The sequence below is a fragment of the Ictalurus punctatus genome, chromosome 19 (assembly GCF_001660625.3).
Source record: "Ictalurus punctatus breed USDA103 chromosome 19, Coco_2.0, whole genome shotgun sequence".
Lineage (NCBI taxonomy): Eukaryota > Metazoa > Chordata > Actinopteri > Siluriformes > Ictaluridae > Ictalurus > Ictalurus punctatus.
The window spans coordinates 23,905,592-23,918,345 of NC_030434.2; the positions used below are offsets into that span (position 1 = coordinate 23,905,592).

General features: G+C 43.8%; 2 protein-coding genes across 5 annotated transcripts in view; one reads left to right on the forward strand and one right to left on the reverse strand.

Moving 5' to 3' along the window:
* The window catches only part of LOC108279443 (uncharacterized), a 69,562-nt gene extending 67,998 nt beyond the window's left edge, over positions 1–1,564 (forward strand). For 2 of the 4 annotated variants that reach the window (XM_017493696.3, XM_017493697.3), the window contains one exon: positions 961–1,563. In XM_017493696.3, coding sequence (XP_017349185.1) covers positions 961–1,212 — 252 coding nt within the window. In that variant the 3' untranslated portion in view covers positions 1,213–1,563. Of the gene's footprint in view, positions 1–960 lie in introns of all 4 variants that reach the window. The other 2 variants (XM_017493698.3, XM_053688049.1) reach the window with 2 other exon arrangements.
* Positions 1,565–7,204: 5,640 nt separating this feature from the next.
* Positions 7,205–9,235, reverse strand: ascl1a (achaete-scute family bHLH transcription factor 1a). Its single transcript, XM_017493822.3, has 2 exons — positions 8,411–9,235; positions 7,205–8,299 (listed from the first exon to the last, which is right to left on the reverse strand). Exon 1 carries the CDS (start codon positions 9,003–9,005, stop codon positions 8,418–8,420), a length of 588 nt encoding a protein of 195 aa, XP_017349311.1. The 5' UTR covers positions 9,006–9,235; the 3' UTR covers positions 7,205–8,299; positions 8,411–8,417.
* Positions 9,236–12,754: the final 3,519 nt, after the last annotated feature.

Below are 12,754 nucleotides of genomic sequence, written 5' to 3' on the forward strand. Positions count from 1 at the left end.
CGGGGTTAGTGTCTGTACGTTTAGTTTAAGATTAACTTGTATTATTTCAAACTAAATCCCAACACTCACCATTTAGTTCATCCATCCATCCATCCATCCATGGACAAGGTCATGGGGGAGCCTGGAGCCTATCCCAGGGAGCCAACCCTGGGTGGGGTGCCAACCCATCTAAGGGCGCAATCGCACACCAGTTTACACAATTTAGACACGCCAATCAGCCTACAATGCATGTCTTTGGACTGGGGGAGGAAACCGAAGTACCTGGAGGAAACCCCCAAAGCACGGGGAGAAAATGCAAGCTCTACATACACAGGGTGGAGGCAGGATTCGAACCCCCGACCATGGAAGTGTGAGGCAAGCGTACTAAACACTAATCCAACGTGCCCCCTGGAACAAGCATGTTTATCAAAATGTAATATGTTATAAAGTTAAGTATATTACAGTGTTAACATCTTAGAGATTAAAGCAAATCTTTAAAGCATGCAAAAAAAACCCTGCTAGCAGTTTTTTTTTTTCTGAAACAACAAGCTAGAACCTCAGGTAGTATAGTACCTATAAACAATGCTTCCCTCATCAGCTTCTTGTCATGTTAACAGGAAAGCAAAAAACTTACAAAGCTGTTACAAAGCACTGACACTGGAGACTCCTTCCATAAATGTTCAATAAATGTCTCCTTTACAGAAAACTTTGCACGTTTTTCTGTAAATCTGTTCCACCTTAAAAGTCGCTGTTACTACAGAAACAAGATCGAGCACATTAATATACAGTAAGCAAGCCTGTGAGGTGTCAGAGCTGCTGTTATAAAGAATTAATCAACACTTTCGGACCAATCAGATTTGAGAATTGAGATGGTTTATGTACCACGCGATGTACGATGAACACAACCGAAGGAAGTTCACGAAAGCGAAATCTGCAGTAAAATGCATCATGTGAAGCGTACATTGTGTGTTTGTTTTGCAGCAGTTGTTCCTGTTCCTGCTGGAGGGCCAGTCTGAGGGCAGCGAGGCACCACAGGGTCGTATCAGTGCTGAACAACTGCTTGTGGAGCTGAAGGCAGGGGGGATCCGTGAGGAGCAGGAGGAAGAGGTCAGGCGTGAACTCCGTAGCCTTCGCTCCCTCGACCTGCTTGACTTCCTTGCACACCTACCCCTCTTCATCCTCATCCACAACTCCGTCATTGCCAACCCGCTGGATGACTCTAGCAACCTGTGACAGAAACACCAAAGCTGTGTTATGTTTTAAAGGCAGCATCCATATCGCATGCAAGCCATACTGTCAGGATGCCCTGTCACAGCTTCTAGTGCACCTTACTCACGATATTCGTTTATTCACTACCGCTTATCAGCTTCGATCAGCAATAAAACTGAACATGAATACAATTTTCTGTGTGAAAAAAAAAAATGATTCGTTTAAGAAATGTCACGGTACACCAATGGAGCAGGTCGTTTCATTTTGCCGTTCATCGAGATGAACTTTGACCTGCAAATGATGCGCCTAAGGTGGTCTGTTCAGTCTGTGAAACTCAAATAAAGGAGTTATTAGAAGTCATACTGGACTTTTTGTCTCGTTTTCTTCTTAATGTGGATTGGCGCACGTATGACAAGAACATGACATCAGGATTGCCTAGTGAGTAATGGCAAGAAACAAATCCAATGTGTCTTTGTAATGAGGATGACTCAAGGCATATTCAAGCAGTTCATGAACAATCGTTCGTTGTGAAGTCTTGCGAATCCCTGTTTTTGCGTACGTTCCAAGCCTTTTTATTACTGATTGTGTTTAGGTGCCTTGATGCCTCCGGGATTACCCTCTGAACCTGTTGAATTTGATTGTTTATTCTTTGACCCCTTCCTCTGTGATTTCACTTTGTGATATTTATTATACCTCTTGCAAACTCTTCCTCACTCTGCTTCTGAGTCTCCACTTTGTGTTAAGACCAAAATATCAAATTTGGGTCTCACCAGAACTGGGAGACTTTTATGTTTGCTGAGTCTCCGAAATGTCACATGGCAAACTCCAAACAGGATGTAGAGGTTCATATGTTCTCCCTGTGTCCATATAGGTTCCCCACAAACTCTAAGCTGCCCCTAGGTGTGAATGTGTGTTCTGCTATCCAGGGTGTATTCAGACTTTATGCCCAGGATCGCCTCCAGATCCACCCCGACCAGGATAAAGCACTTACTGAAGATGAATGAATGAATGAATACATATCCATAGCAACCCCATTTCAGCGAAGATAAAACCCTTAGCCATTTTAAGTACTCTTGATGAACCCTATCGAGCTGGATCTCACCTGGAATGCACTGTAAGTCTTCCTAAAAATAGAAATGTTCAATGACAGACCTGTAATGAAATAAACATGTTTTTCTTTCCATGCAACTGATCAGTGTTGATCCTGACCTCGACCATGATGTCAACACCAACCAAGGAGCTCAAAGAACCATAGTTACACAAGCATAGATTTCACACAACATCCATGCACACAAACACACCGGTGGGAGAAATTTTCCATACTACCATTGAGCTGAGTAACCGTACCTCAGGAAGTGTGCCGCACAGAGCGAGTGCTGTCTGTGGTCCTGAACATGTTCAGCTTGATAACTCTCTACATCTCCATCAGAACACTTTTTTTTTTTCTTCTTCTGTAATGTCTCTCTTTTGCTGTAGACAAAATGAATAATGCATGACTACTGCAGAACCGGTAATAATCTGTTTTTAAAGTGAACAAGCGAGGACATTGAGATCTTGCCTCTCTGCAAAATAATTGCTGGGAAAGAGAGACAGACAGGAAGCTGCGACAAATAGTGCAAAAGAGTGCACCATTAGAAAAGAGTGAAATTTGTATGTCAAAGGGAAAGGAGAGAAAAGAGAGAGAGAGAGAAAGAGGGACTAAACCCTCTCGTTTAGCCTAAAGAAAATGGCCACAGCCCTCTGCCAGGGGACCTGAGAGCCATGAAAAGCTTTCGTGGTGCTCGGGAGGAGGTGAGTGCGCTCGTCTTTAGCATCTGCAATGTCTATTTGAGAACTTGGAGAGGCAGCGATGGCAGCACTTTGAAAGGGACTGAAAAGGAGGCGAGAGCAGTGTGATAACGAGAGCCTCCTCATGTCCCCATGAATTTTAACTGGGAGAACATCAGAGGGCTGGGAAACCAATCAGAGCGGATTAGTGTGTATGCGTGAGTGAGAGTGAGAGACTGCCTCATTGATCCACGGCATAATGAAGAGGCGATCTTCCAAACACAAGAGACAACTGCGCAGGCGCACACCCTCACACGTGCCAAGTGAACACGTTTGTAAACGAGCCACTGCTTTATAAAATACATCCATTCCTTTTCTGTACCGCTTATCCTACACACGGTTACAGGGAAACCTGGAGCCTATCCCAGGGAGCTTGAAGCACAAGGTGGAGGACACCCTGGACCACTAAACCACTGGACTTGGAAGTAATGGCCCAGGTAATGGTAATGGAGGGATGGTCATAGCAGGTGACATGGAGGTACTCCACATCTGCTCAGACACTTGGTCGGTTCCTGTGTGGCGGACATCTCACAATGAATTGCAGCTCATCGCCTGAAGCTACTGACCTGCCGTATATTCCTGTTGATGTATCCCCACATCAAAATATCCCTGGAAAACACCAAAATCACACCACATGATGATGCAGGAAAACGTTGTGTGATTCTGAACAACCAACTATCCTTTTCTGTTCATGTTTCTACCATGACTTGGTCATACTGGTTTCTCATCATGAAGACGATCCAGCCTTCCTTCTTCACGGAGATCACTCTGGTGCTTGTTCAGTCCTTTGTCATCTCGAAGGTTGGACTCCTGCAACTCGCTCTTGGCAAGTCTGCCTCTGTGCACCATCCAACTTCTAAAACTGATCCAAAATGCTGCTTGTTCTTTCACGCCATCCCATTGCTATGTCCCCTTTACAGGCTTCCTTTAGCTGCCTGCATCAGGTTTTAAACACTGAGGCTTGCCTACAAAGCCAAAAGCAGGCCAGTGCCCACCTACCTTAAAGGACTTATCACACTCTGCTTGGTACCACATTCTCTTTGAGCCTCTAACGCAGCTCAACTCGACAAATCATCCCTCAAGACACAAGGACACATTCTTATGCAGTGTCCGTTCAATAGAGCCTCAGAAAGACAGGGGTTCAAAATTCCAGCACCACCAAGCTTCCATTGTTGGGCCCTTGAGTGATGCAGGGCTGACCCCGCTCTATGATCCCAACTTCTTAACAAGCTGAGATATATCACAGGGTTTATCCAGACATCCCACCTTTCCCAGATGTTCAGGGAGTCTCCCGCATATCGATAGCGGCTCCCTAATGAACACAATTTATATACAATATCCCGAAAATCAATTTTTGGGGGGTTGCAGTGGTGGTGGAGCTACCTCTCTGAAATGAGTTTTTGCAGGCTGGGATGTCTGGTTTAGCCTTATGGTATTCTTAGACCCTTGAGGTGAAGATTTTTAGCATCAACTTCCTGTTTGATGCTGACCACACCCACTTAATTTGTTATTACTTTAATTAAGTCATGTTATTTCTCTCAAGCAGTTTTACTGCAAGGGCTTCATAACATGTGTTTTGACTTCCACTTATCAAGACAGAAAATAAATCATGCTAAATTATACTGTCCCGGTTTACCTGATGTCCTAATATACCTGAACTCACTGTACTATTTGGTTTTTAGAGTTATTAGAGTTTTTGACTGGTTATTACAATTTAACAGATTTAATCCAAACCACAATAACTCAAAAAAAAAAAAAAGAAAAAAGAAAAAGAAAAGAAAAAAAGACGTCAGCATCTATATCATTTCAACTTGCATAAAAATCCAGTTTTAAGAAATAAAATGTTTTGTGTGAGTGGAAAGTTCAGGCATTAAAATCTCTATAGCTACAATATATGGCCAAAATATTATTGTACACATGGATATAATGCGACTAGTGTTTCATTCTAATATTATATTTATAAAATTAAATCTGTACTTTGGGAGTCAATGGAATTTCTTGTACCGTTCAGGGGGTGCAAAAAAAAGCATGAGGACCACTGTATCGACATAAAACTGTGTCGGGGGGGGGCAATAGAAACCATCACAGAAATCCTAATGGCTTCCACTACAAATACCATTACAAATCATCAGATGTTAACCATTAAAACCATTAGCATAATTAGTCATTAATGGTATCCACTACACATAACGTGCCACCAATAGAACGCAACAAATTACCAGTAGAGACCCACAGGGACCATTACAGTTTCCATTAAAACCAATAGCTACAATTCCCATTACAACCATTAAAGCCATTACAAATTCTATGAGGGTTTCTGTTGTTTTTTTGTTTTTTTTCAGTAGGGAAAAGTGAACAAGAGTCTCCCTTGTGCGTGAAAGTTTGTTTGTTGTCTCAAGGAGAAGGCTCAGCTGAGTGCCGGTATTCAGTCGCGCGCCGCTCTCTCAACGAGGCACGCGCCTTTCCACCGTGACGTGTGCTCCACTCGAGCGGCGCACGGTTTCTCCGTCCACGAGCTCGTTGAGGCGAGGCACGCGCCCCGGAACACGCACGCTCGTGCGGCGAGCTACCTGTCACAAAGCCCAACGAGTGCCTCTACTAGAGGAGCGCGCGCGCGGGTTATCCTCGGTAGTGTCACGAAGTGGCGCCTAATATTAGGAAGACACTCCAAAATAAATATAGTTATGTAAGTTATTGCTTTAATTACATTGTTTTCGGGCACACTTTTACATTAGATTAGATTAGATTAGATTCCACTTTATTGTCATAGAGCAGAGTACAAGTACAAAGCGAACGAACCGCAGTTACCGAATAAAGTTAGTTTAAATATCAGTTGCTCGCCATTTTGTGCGCATGCGCAATGTGTAGGCAAATACGCAACCTGAAGGAAAATCAGGGGATTTAATATTAAACAGGAATATCACACTTTTTCAGGCTCCAACCTATACTTCTCCTTGTCGTCGACGTGGTACCATCAACGGTGCATGTTTATACCTTTACCTCCTAACTTTATACCTTTTAAAAAATTCAAATTAATTCAATTAATTCAGTGCATATACTTGGACCATAAGGACCACTGATGACCTTTCGAGCTTAATAAAAGGTGCACCTTCCTAAGTTAAAGAGACAGATCATGCCCCCCTTGATGGTACCAATCCAGAGACAAAGAAAAGTTCAGTTTGATACCTCTACTTCTGCAGAGCAAGTTTCACTTATAATAAACACGTATGTGTATAATAAACTTTCCACTTCGCACAACACACACTACAGCATGGAGAAACGTGTGTACAGGACATTCCTACGTATCTGAAAGTGCACAGAGACTCCAGGGTCCACACCGAGTCTCCTGGCATTTACAGCTTTTTGTTTATCCATAGGAAAAGGCATAAGACGAGAGGTTAGAGAGCAAGTGTCTCAGAGACATAACTATAGTGAGGAGGACAGTCATGTCCAACCTCCACCACAGTCCATAACCTGGTCAATCAATCAATTTCTTCAAATCAGTTTTCACTTAAATCAGTTTTAATCAAAGCATTGAGTCATAATTTATTGAGCTATTTATTTACCTATTAAATATTAGGCTGATCTGTTTATTTATGTATTTCTTTATTTGTTTGTTTGTTTGCTTGCTCGCTTATGAGGTAATGGGTAATGGTAATGTGTATTGTGTTTCTTCTACCAGGATAACAATCGAAGGCATAGAAAAACTAAATAAGAATAAAACAATAAATAGCCGTGAGCCACTAGACTCATTATTATTGCTTCCATGGCTTTAAAAAAAATAATAATAATAATAACAGAGCAGCAACACACTCTGGGAGGGCAATTACACTAATATAATTGTAATAATAAGGGAAATTATTGTGAAATGGTAGAGTGAGCATTGCTTTGAACTCTCTCTCTCTCTCTCTCTCTCTCTCTCTCTCTCTCTCCCTCAGTTATTCATGCATGTTGGAAACTACACCAAGATCACTTATTGTTCCTTTTGCAACATATCCAACCAATCACCCCCCACCCCCCCCCCCCCCGAAATTTTGTAATCCAAAATAGGCTCATAACCCCCACCTCCTCAACCTCCATCCTCCTCCCCCCAGCATCCACCCCCTCCAAATATGAAAATATTGAAACATCAAAGAATTCAATAAATATCTAGTTTAGCATGAATGAAAATCCACAGAAGCGACACAAGTATTTTAGAAACTTTTTTATTTTTTTATTTCATTTTATTATGAGACTAAAGTGTAAAAAATATGGATGTAAGGCATTTTCCCCTCGCCTTCTTCTTCTTCTTCTTCTTCGAATATTGTAAAGGCAGAGTTAAACAGGCAGTGTGGAGAGAAAATAGACCGCCGTGGTTTGGACAATAGCTGCATAACCTTTGATCACTGTGAACTCCGAGTCATATTACATGTAATTCCCGTTAAATAAGACACGTTGGTGCTGAAATCAAACTCTGGAGTGTCAAACTCCAGGAAAACAAAAACAAAACAAGAACAACAGAAGCAACAACAAGCCTAAAACCGTAAAAAGATGCATTTAGACTACACGTCTGAAAAGGCAAAGAGGTAATAAGCAACATACGGTGTTTAGGCTATATGTTTATGTATAAGCCAAAAATATATACATATTACAATGAATGTGTACAAAAACAGCATCTATAAATCTCTTACATACATACAAAAATAGTTTAATATATTTAGAAAAAACGTGATTTTTTTTTTTTTATACAAATAGAACTTCATTATAATAAATTCCGCCGGGTTGGAAGCATAGAGTTACAGCAAAATCCCCGAGTTCACGTGAACTCTTCCAGTGCTGAATGAACACCTGCAGTGCTGAATCAACTCTTCCAGTGCTAATGTGTGTCCAGCTGAAGGTGTTAAATCAACACGGGGGATTTTGTTGTGCAGGACAGGACAGCTCTGTGATTGGGTTTAGCATAGTTTAAGAACAAATAGAATCGCATATTCAGAAAAATAGTACATCTTAAATGGTTCTGTTGGGTCAGTGCGCTTTGGGCTGTAGCGAGCCCACCTGCGCATTTACTTTCTTTCTTTTTTCTTTTTTTTTCTTTTTTTTGCACTTGTCTGCTCTACAAGTCCTTTGGCTCGGGACACTTGGCCGATGAGTGTCGCTTTGGCCTCTCATCTTGGGTTCAATCTGTCTATATATTTGTGAACTCGGGTCTATCCAACCGGACGGGAGCGCAGACGCAGTGCCGTGTGTGTTCTCGGAGGACGCACTCGGACCTCCGGAGTGAGTGCTGACAATCTACGGAATCTTCCTAGAAAATAAAGAAGACGATGAGTAACGTTAGTTCTGCATGCAGCACGTGCACATGTGCAACAAGATAAGAAGAAGAAGAAGGAAAGAAAAAAAGGGGGAGGAAACTAACCTGATGTTCAGAACCAGTTGGTGAAATCTAGGAGCTCCTGCTCTTCGGGACTGAGCGGGTCGTAGGATCCTTCGTCAGAGGAATATGAGGAGACCGGCGAGCCGGCCATGGAGTTCATGTCGTTGGAGTAGCTGTGCGCGACGCTGGGAGACAGGACGCCCGACTGGAAGGCTGCGCTCACGGCGTCGTGCTCGTCGAGCAGCTGCTGCAGGGCGCGGATGTACTCGACCGCAGAGCGCAGGGTCTCCACTTTGCTCATCTTCTTGTTGGCTGCGCCGTTGGGCACGTGCTCGCGCAGCGTCGCGAAGCCGTTGTTGACCAGCTTGACCCGGTTGCGCTCGCGCTCGTTGCGCCGCGCCACGGCGTGCGGCTGCTGCTGCGGCAGGCTGTAGCCGAAACCCGCGAAGCTCAGGCGCCGCTTGCAGCGCAGCAGCTCCGGCGAGGTCGAGCGCTGTCTTTTGGCCTGTTTGGATGCTGACTTGCCGGTGCTGTCGCTCGGGCTCAGACTCTGAGATGCGGCGGTGGCGAAGAAGCACGCGGGCGCCACGAACTGAGCCTGCTCCAAACTTAGGTCCATCTTGGCTGCGATGTCCATAACCGGAGAGATGCTTCACAAGTGCAACAACAATATAAAATAAAGAGGCCTTTCTTTTCTTTTCTTTTTGGAGTGTCCGGTGGCCGCGCGTCGCGCTCGTGGCGTTCGCGTGTGACTCGCTCTCAGGATTCCTTGGTATGAACTTCGAGCTTTGCAAAGCTCTCCGACCTTCTTCTGAAGCACGAGGGAGAGGCAGCGCGCCTTTTCAATACACCGACAGGCTGGCCCACGCGCTCCCCGTTCCCCTCACCCCCCTCCCCCTCTGTCCACGCCCCTCTCGCGCTCGGGCGCTGGTGCGGTTGCAAGCGCGTACGCCGGGCGCGTGCCGCTCCTGCCTCTGAATAAACAACTCTCCATGAAGTACGACTCGAGTTTTTCAGCCGTGGCAAACTTTTTTTCCACAATGGAAAACGCCATAACCTGTGATTTAGATCCTTCAGGGTGGATGAGACCAAACGAGGTTTCAGAGTTATCTTAGAACCTTCTATGAGCGCAAATTAGACCGTCCCGGTTACAATATCAAGCAACTTTTATTCATTTTTATTTATTTATTTATTTATTTATTTATTTATTTATTTATTTATTTATTAAAAAGAAGCGTTTCTACAAACAATGCACTGCATTTTCAGTCACGTGTGCCATTTCTAGTCATTTTATATTGATAGAGCACGTGAAGACAAGTGCGGCTCAGGACATAACACCACATACAAAGTAGAATGGAATAGATTAAACAGTTACAAAAATGATATTTTTATGATCTTTAAATGTTTGGAGTCATATTTAGATTTAGAACTGTCTCTTGATGGAAAAATGAGCTGTTCCACACCCAACTCGTACCTAAGCATTATTTGCACGTGTTTTTTGTTTGTTTGTTTTTTTGTTTGTTTGTTTTTTTACATATCGAGACCACATGCACGTCCTGCATTAATGAAAATAAACAATGTATGTTTATTTGACGCCTTTACGCACAAGCTTTATATAGTTTGCGACCAACAGTATTGAGTTTATAGCGTCCGTCGCTTACAAAGCCTGCAGTTTGTCCACGTCGGAAAGTGGAACTTTGAGGGGAAAATCCGCGGATCAGTCGGACATGTGGAAGGGAGGACGAGGAGGAGAGGTGGGGAGCATCCAGTGCGCTTTTGTGTGTGATTGGTTACACGCCATTTTGTTACAGTAGACGCGACACTGTCCGTTTTCTTCCACAGAGCGGAATAATTGCACTTTTTTTTGTTAAATTATTATTATTCAAAGGACTGAACGAGACCAAGCGACTCTCAGCAGCAGCAAGCACCGAATAATTGCGCGTGTGTGCGCGCGCGCGCCTGTCTGTGTGTGTGTAGGGATGGGGTGAGGGAGCAATAAATTGTGTAATTTTTCTTACTTGGCTATGGCATTCAAGATCAGACCAGCATTCACGCACCCAGCCCCCTCCATCTTTTCCTTTCTCTCTCTCTCTCTCTCTCTCTCTCTCTCTCTCTCTCTCTCCCCCCCTCTCCTCCTTTTTAGCGCAGCAAGAGAGTTGAGAAAAGAAGCGTGGGTTCTATTCACTTTCTCCCCCTCGCCTCCCCCTCTCTCCCCTGAGCCCCGGTTCTCTGAAACCTATCTCCCATGCTCTGTCAGGACGCTCACAGGCTCCAATTAGCGCTTTGTGAAGGCTTTTCTTTCGTGCGCGCGGCCGCCGGTGCCTCCCTCTTGTTCGGGCGCTTCCACTCATAGCCGGCTGTAAGAATTAATATGGCATCCGGGCGCACAGTGACAAACACCTCTGTATGGGTTTTTTTTTCCCTCCTAAACTCCAATCATGGTGGTTTTCTTTTAAACTTTTGCTTTGGATAAGAAAATAAATAAATTGGTTAATAATACTGAGGAAAAGTTTTTTTTTACGCATGATCCGTATTGACTCTCCTCTCAGAAATTCTCGGTGTTAAAACTAAGTCAGGATTAAAACATATTCCTTTTCATGGTGAAGACGTGAAACAGTCAAAGTTAGCATTTAGGTATGAAATTTGCTTTCTGAAAAAGTTATTCCTCATCGTTTTACAGGCGCACACTGCATGATATCAGGGACTTATCTTTATTTCTCCTTCCTTTTTGTTTTCTTTTTCTTCCTAAATTTAAGGATAAAGTAGAGATCACCATTTATGCTTCATGTATTTTATCTAGCTATTGAAAATTATAGCACTCAGATAATAGTCTTTGAACAGGGGCAGTGGTGGCTTGGCGGTTAAGGCTCTGGATTACTGATCAGAAGGTCAGGGATTCAAACCCTAGTATTGCCAAGCCTGCCACTGTTGGGCCCTTGAGCAAGGCCCTTAACGTATCATGGCTGAGGATATGCCGGAAAAAAAATAAATTATTTCACATGTGACAAAGACAAACTTGTGCAAAAGAGCATGCAATAAGATATGCACATTGCGTTCTCTGGGGCTTGCAATTGAACTAAAAATAATATATGGACAAAAGTATGTGGACACCTGACCATAACACTCATATATCCTTGTTGAACATCCCTCCACTCTTCTGGGAAGGCTTTGCACTAAATGTAGGGGGGTTTCATTCATTAGTGAGGTGAGGCACTGATGCTGGGCGAGGAGGTCTGGGAGTTCCAGTTCATCCCAAAGGTGTTCACTGAGGTTGAGGTCAGGGTTCTGTCGAGTTCTTCCACTCAACTTCTTAACCACCTTTGTGCACAAGTCCATTGTCATGCTGGGACAGGTTTGGGCCTCTCAGTTCCAGTGAAGGGAAATTATATATAACGCTACAGCACACAAAAACATCCCATACACGATAGTGTGCTTCCAACTTTGGGGCAACGGTTTGAGAAAGAATCACACGTGATTGTGATGATCAGGTGTCCACATACTTATGGCCTCCTAGTGTGCCAATACACACACTCGAGTTTCTCTTCAAACAAACCAGACATTAATATCGGGCCACCGAAAGGCGCTACCTGTCTTTAAAGCTCAGGGTTGTGAAGCTACGTTACACAGAAACCTACAACAAAAGCCCTTAATGATCGCGATTCAAAAACGGTCCAGCATTGTCTCTTAAACGCGCACTCATCCATGTCCACCGAGCATTGGCGTGAACCTAGGCGTTAAACGATGTTACACAGACTTAACCCGATGCACTCGGGAGATAAGGCATGCACATGATGTGCTGAACCTTTCACTGCTATCACTGATGTTAACAACACTGATGTTTGTCTATGAGAGAGAGAGAGAGAGAGAGAGAGAGAGAGAGAGAGAGAGAGAGAGAGAGAGAGAGACTTCACCTTTTGAAATGACGCGTTACTCCATAATTCCTTACAAACCTTCCCATTGGACATTATCTTATTCCACTGCAGGATGGCACAGGTTCCTAACCCTGGTGCTTCATGGAGAACTTCCTCTCCTGCACATGTTTTGTTTTCCCTGCTCTAACATACACATTTCAGCTCTGCTCATTAGCTGATGAGTTGAATCAGGTGTGTTACGAGCAGGAAAAGACACTAAAATGTTCAGGGATGGGAAGCTGTGCTGTGCACTGTGAGATTTACTACACACCATACTTCACTGAACTGTAATTTGACGCGAAAATCTCCACCAGCGTGTGTTTTCGACATGCTTCTCATTGTAGATGAACTTCCAGTAGACTAGATAGCTTAACGGAGATGCTGAGTAATTTCCCGAACAGGAGAGCGACTCCTGCTCAGTGCGCATGCGCAGTGCGTGTTCGATCTTGGCCGCAGAAACTTCCCGAGCGAGGTG

Bases quoted from the DNA above. Each gene is read 5' to 3' on its own strand.
- ascl1a (XM_017493822.3), bottom strand. From the start codon at position 9,005: ATGGACATCGCAGCCAAGATGGACCTAAGTTTGGAGCAGGCTCAGTTC.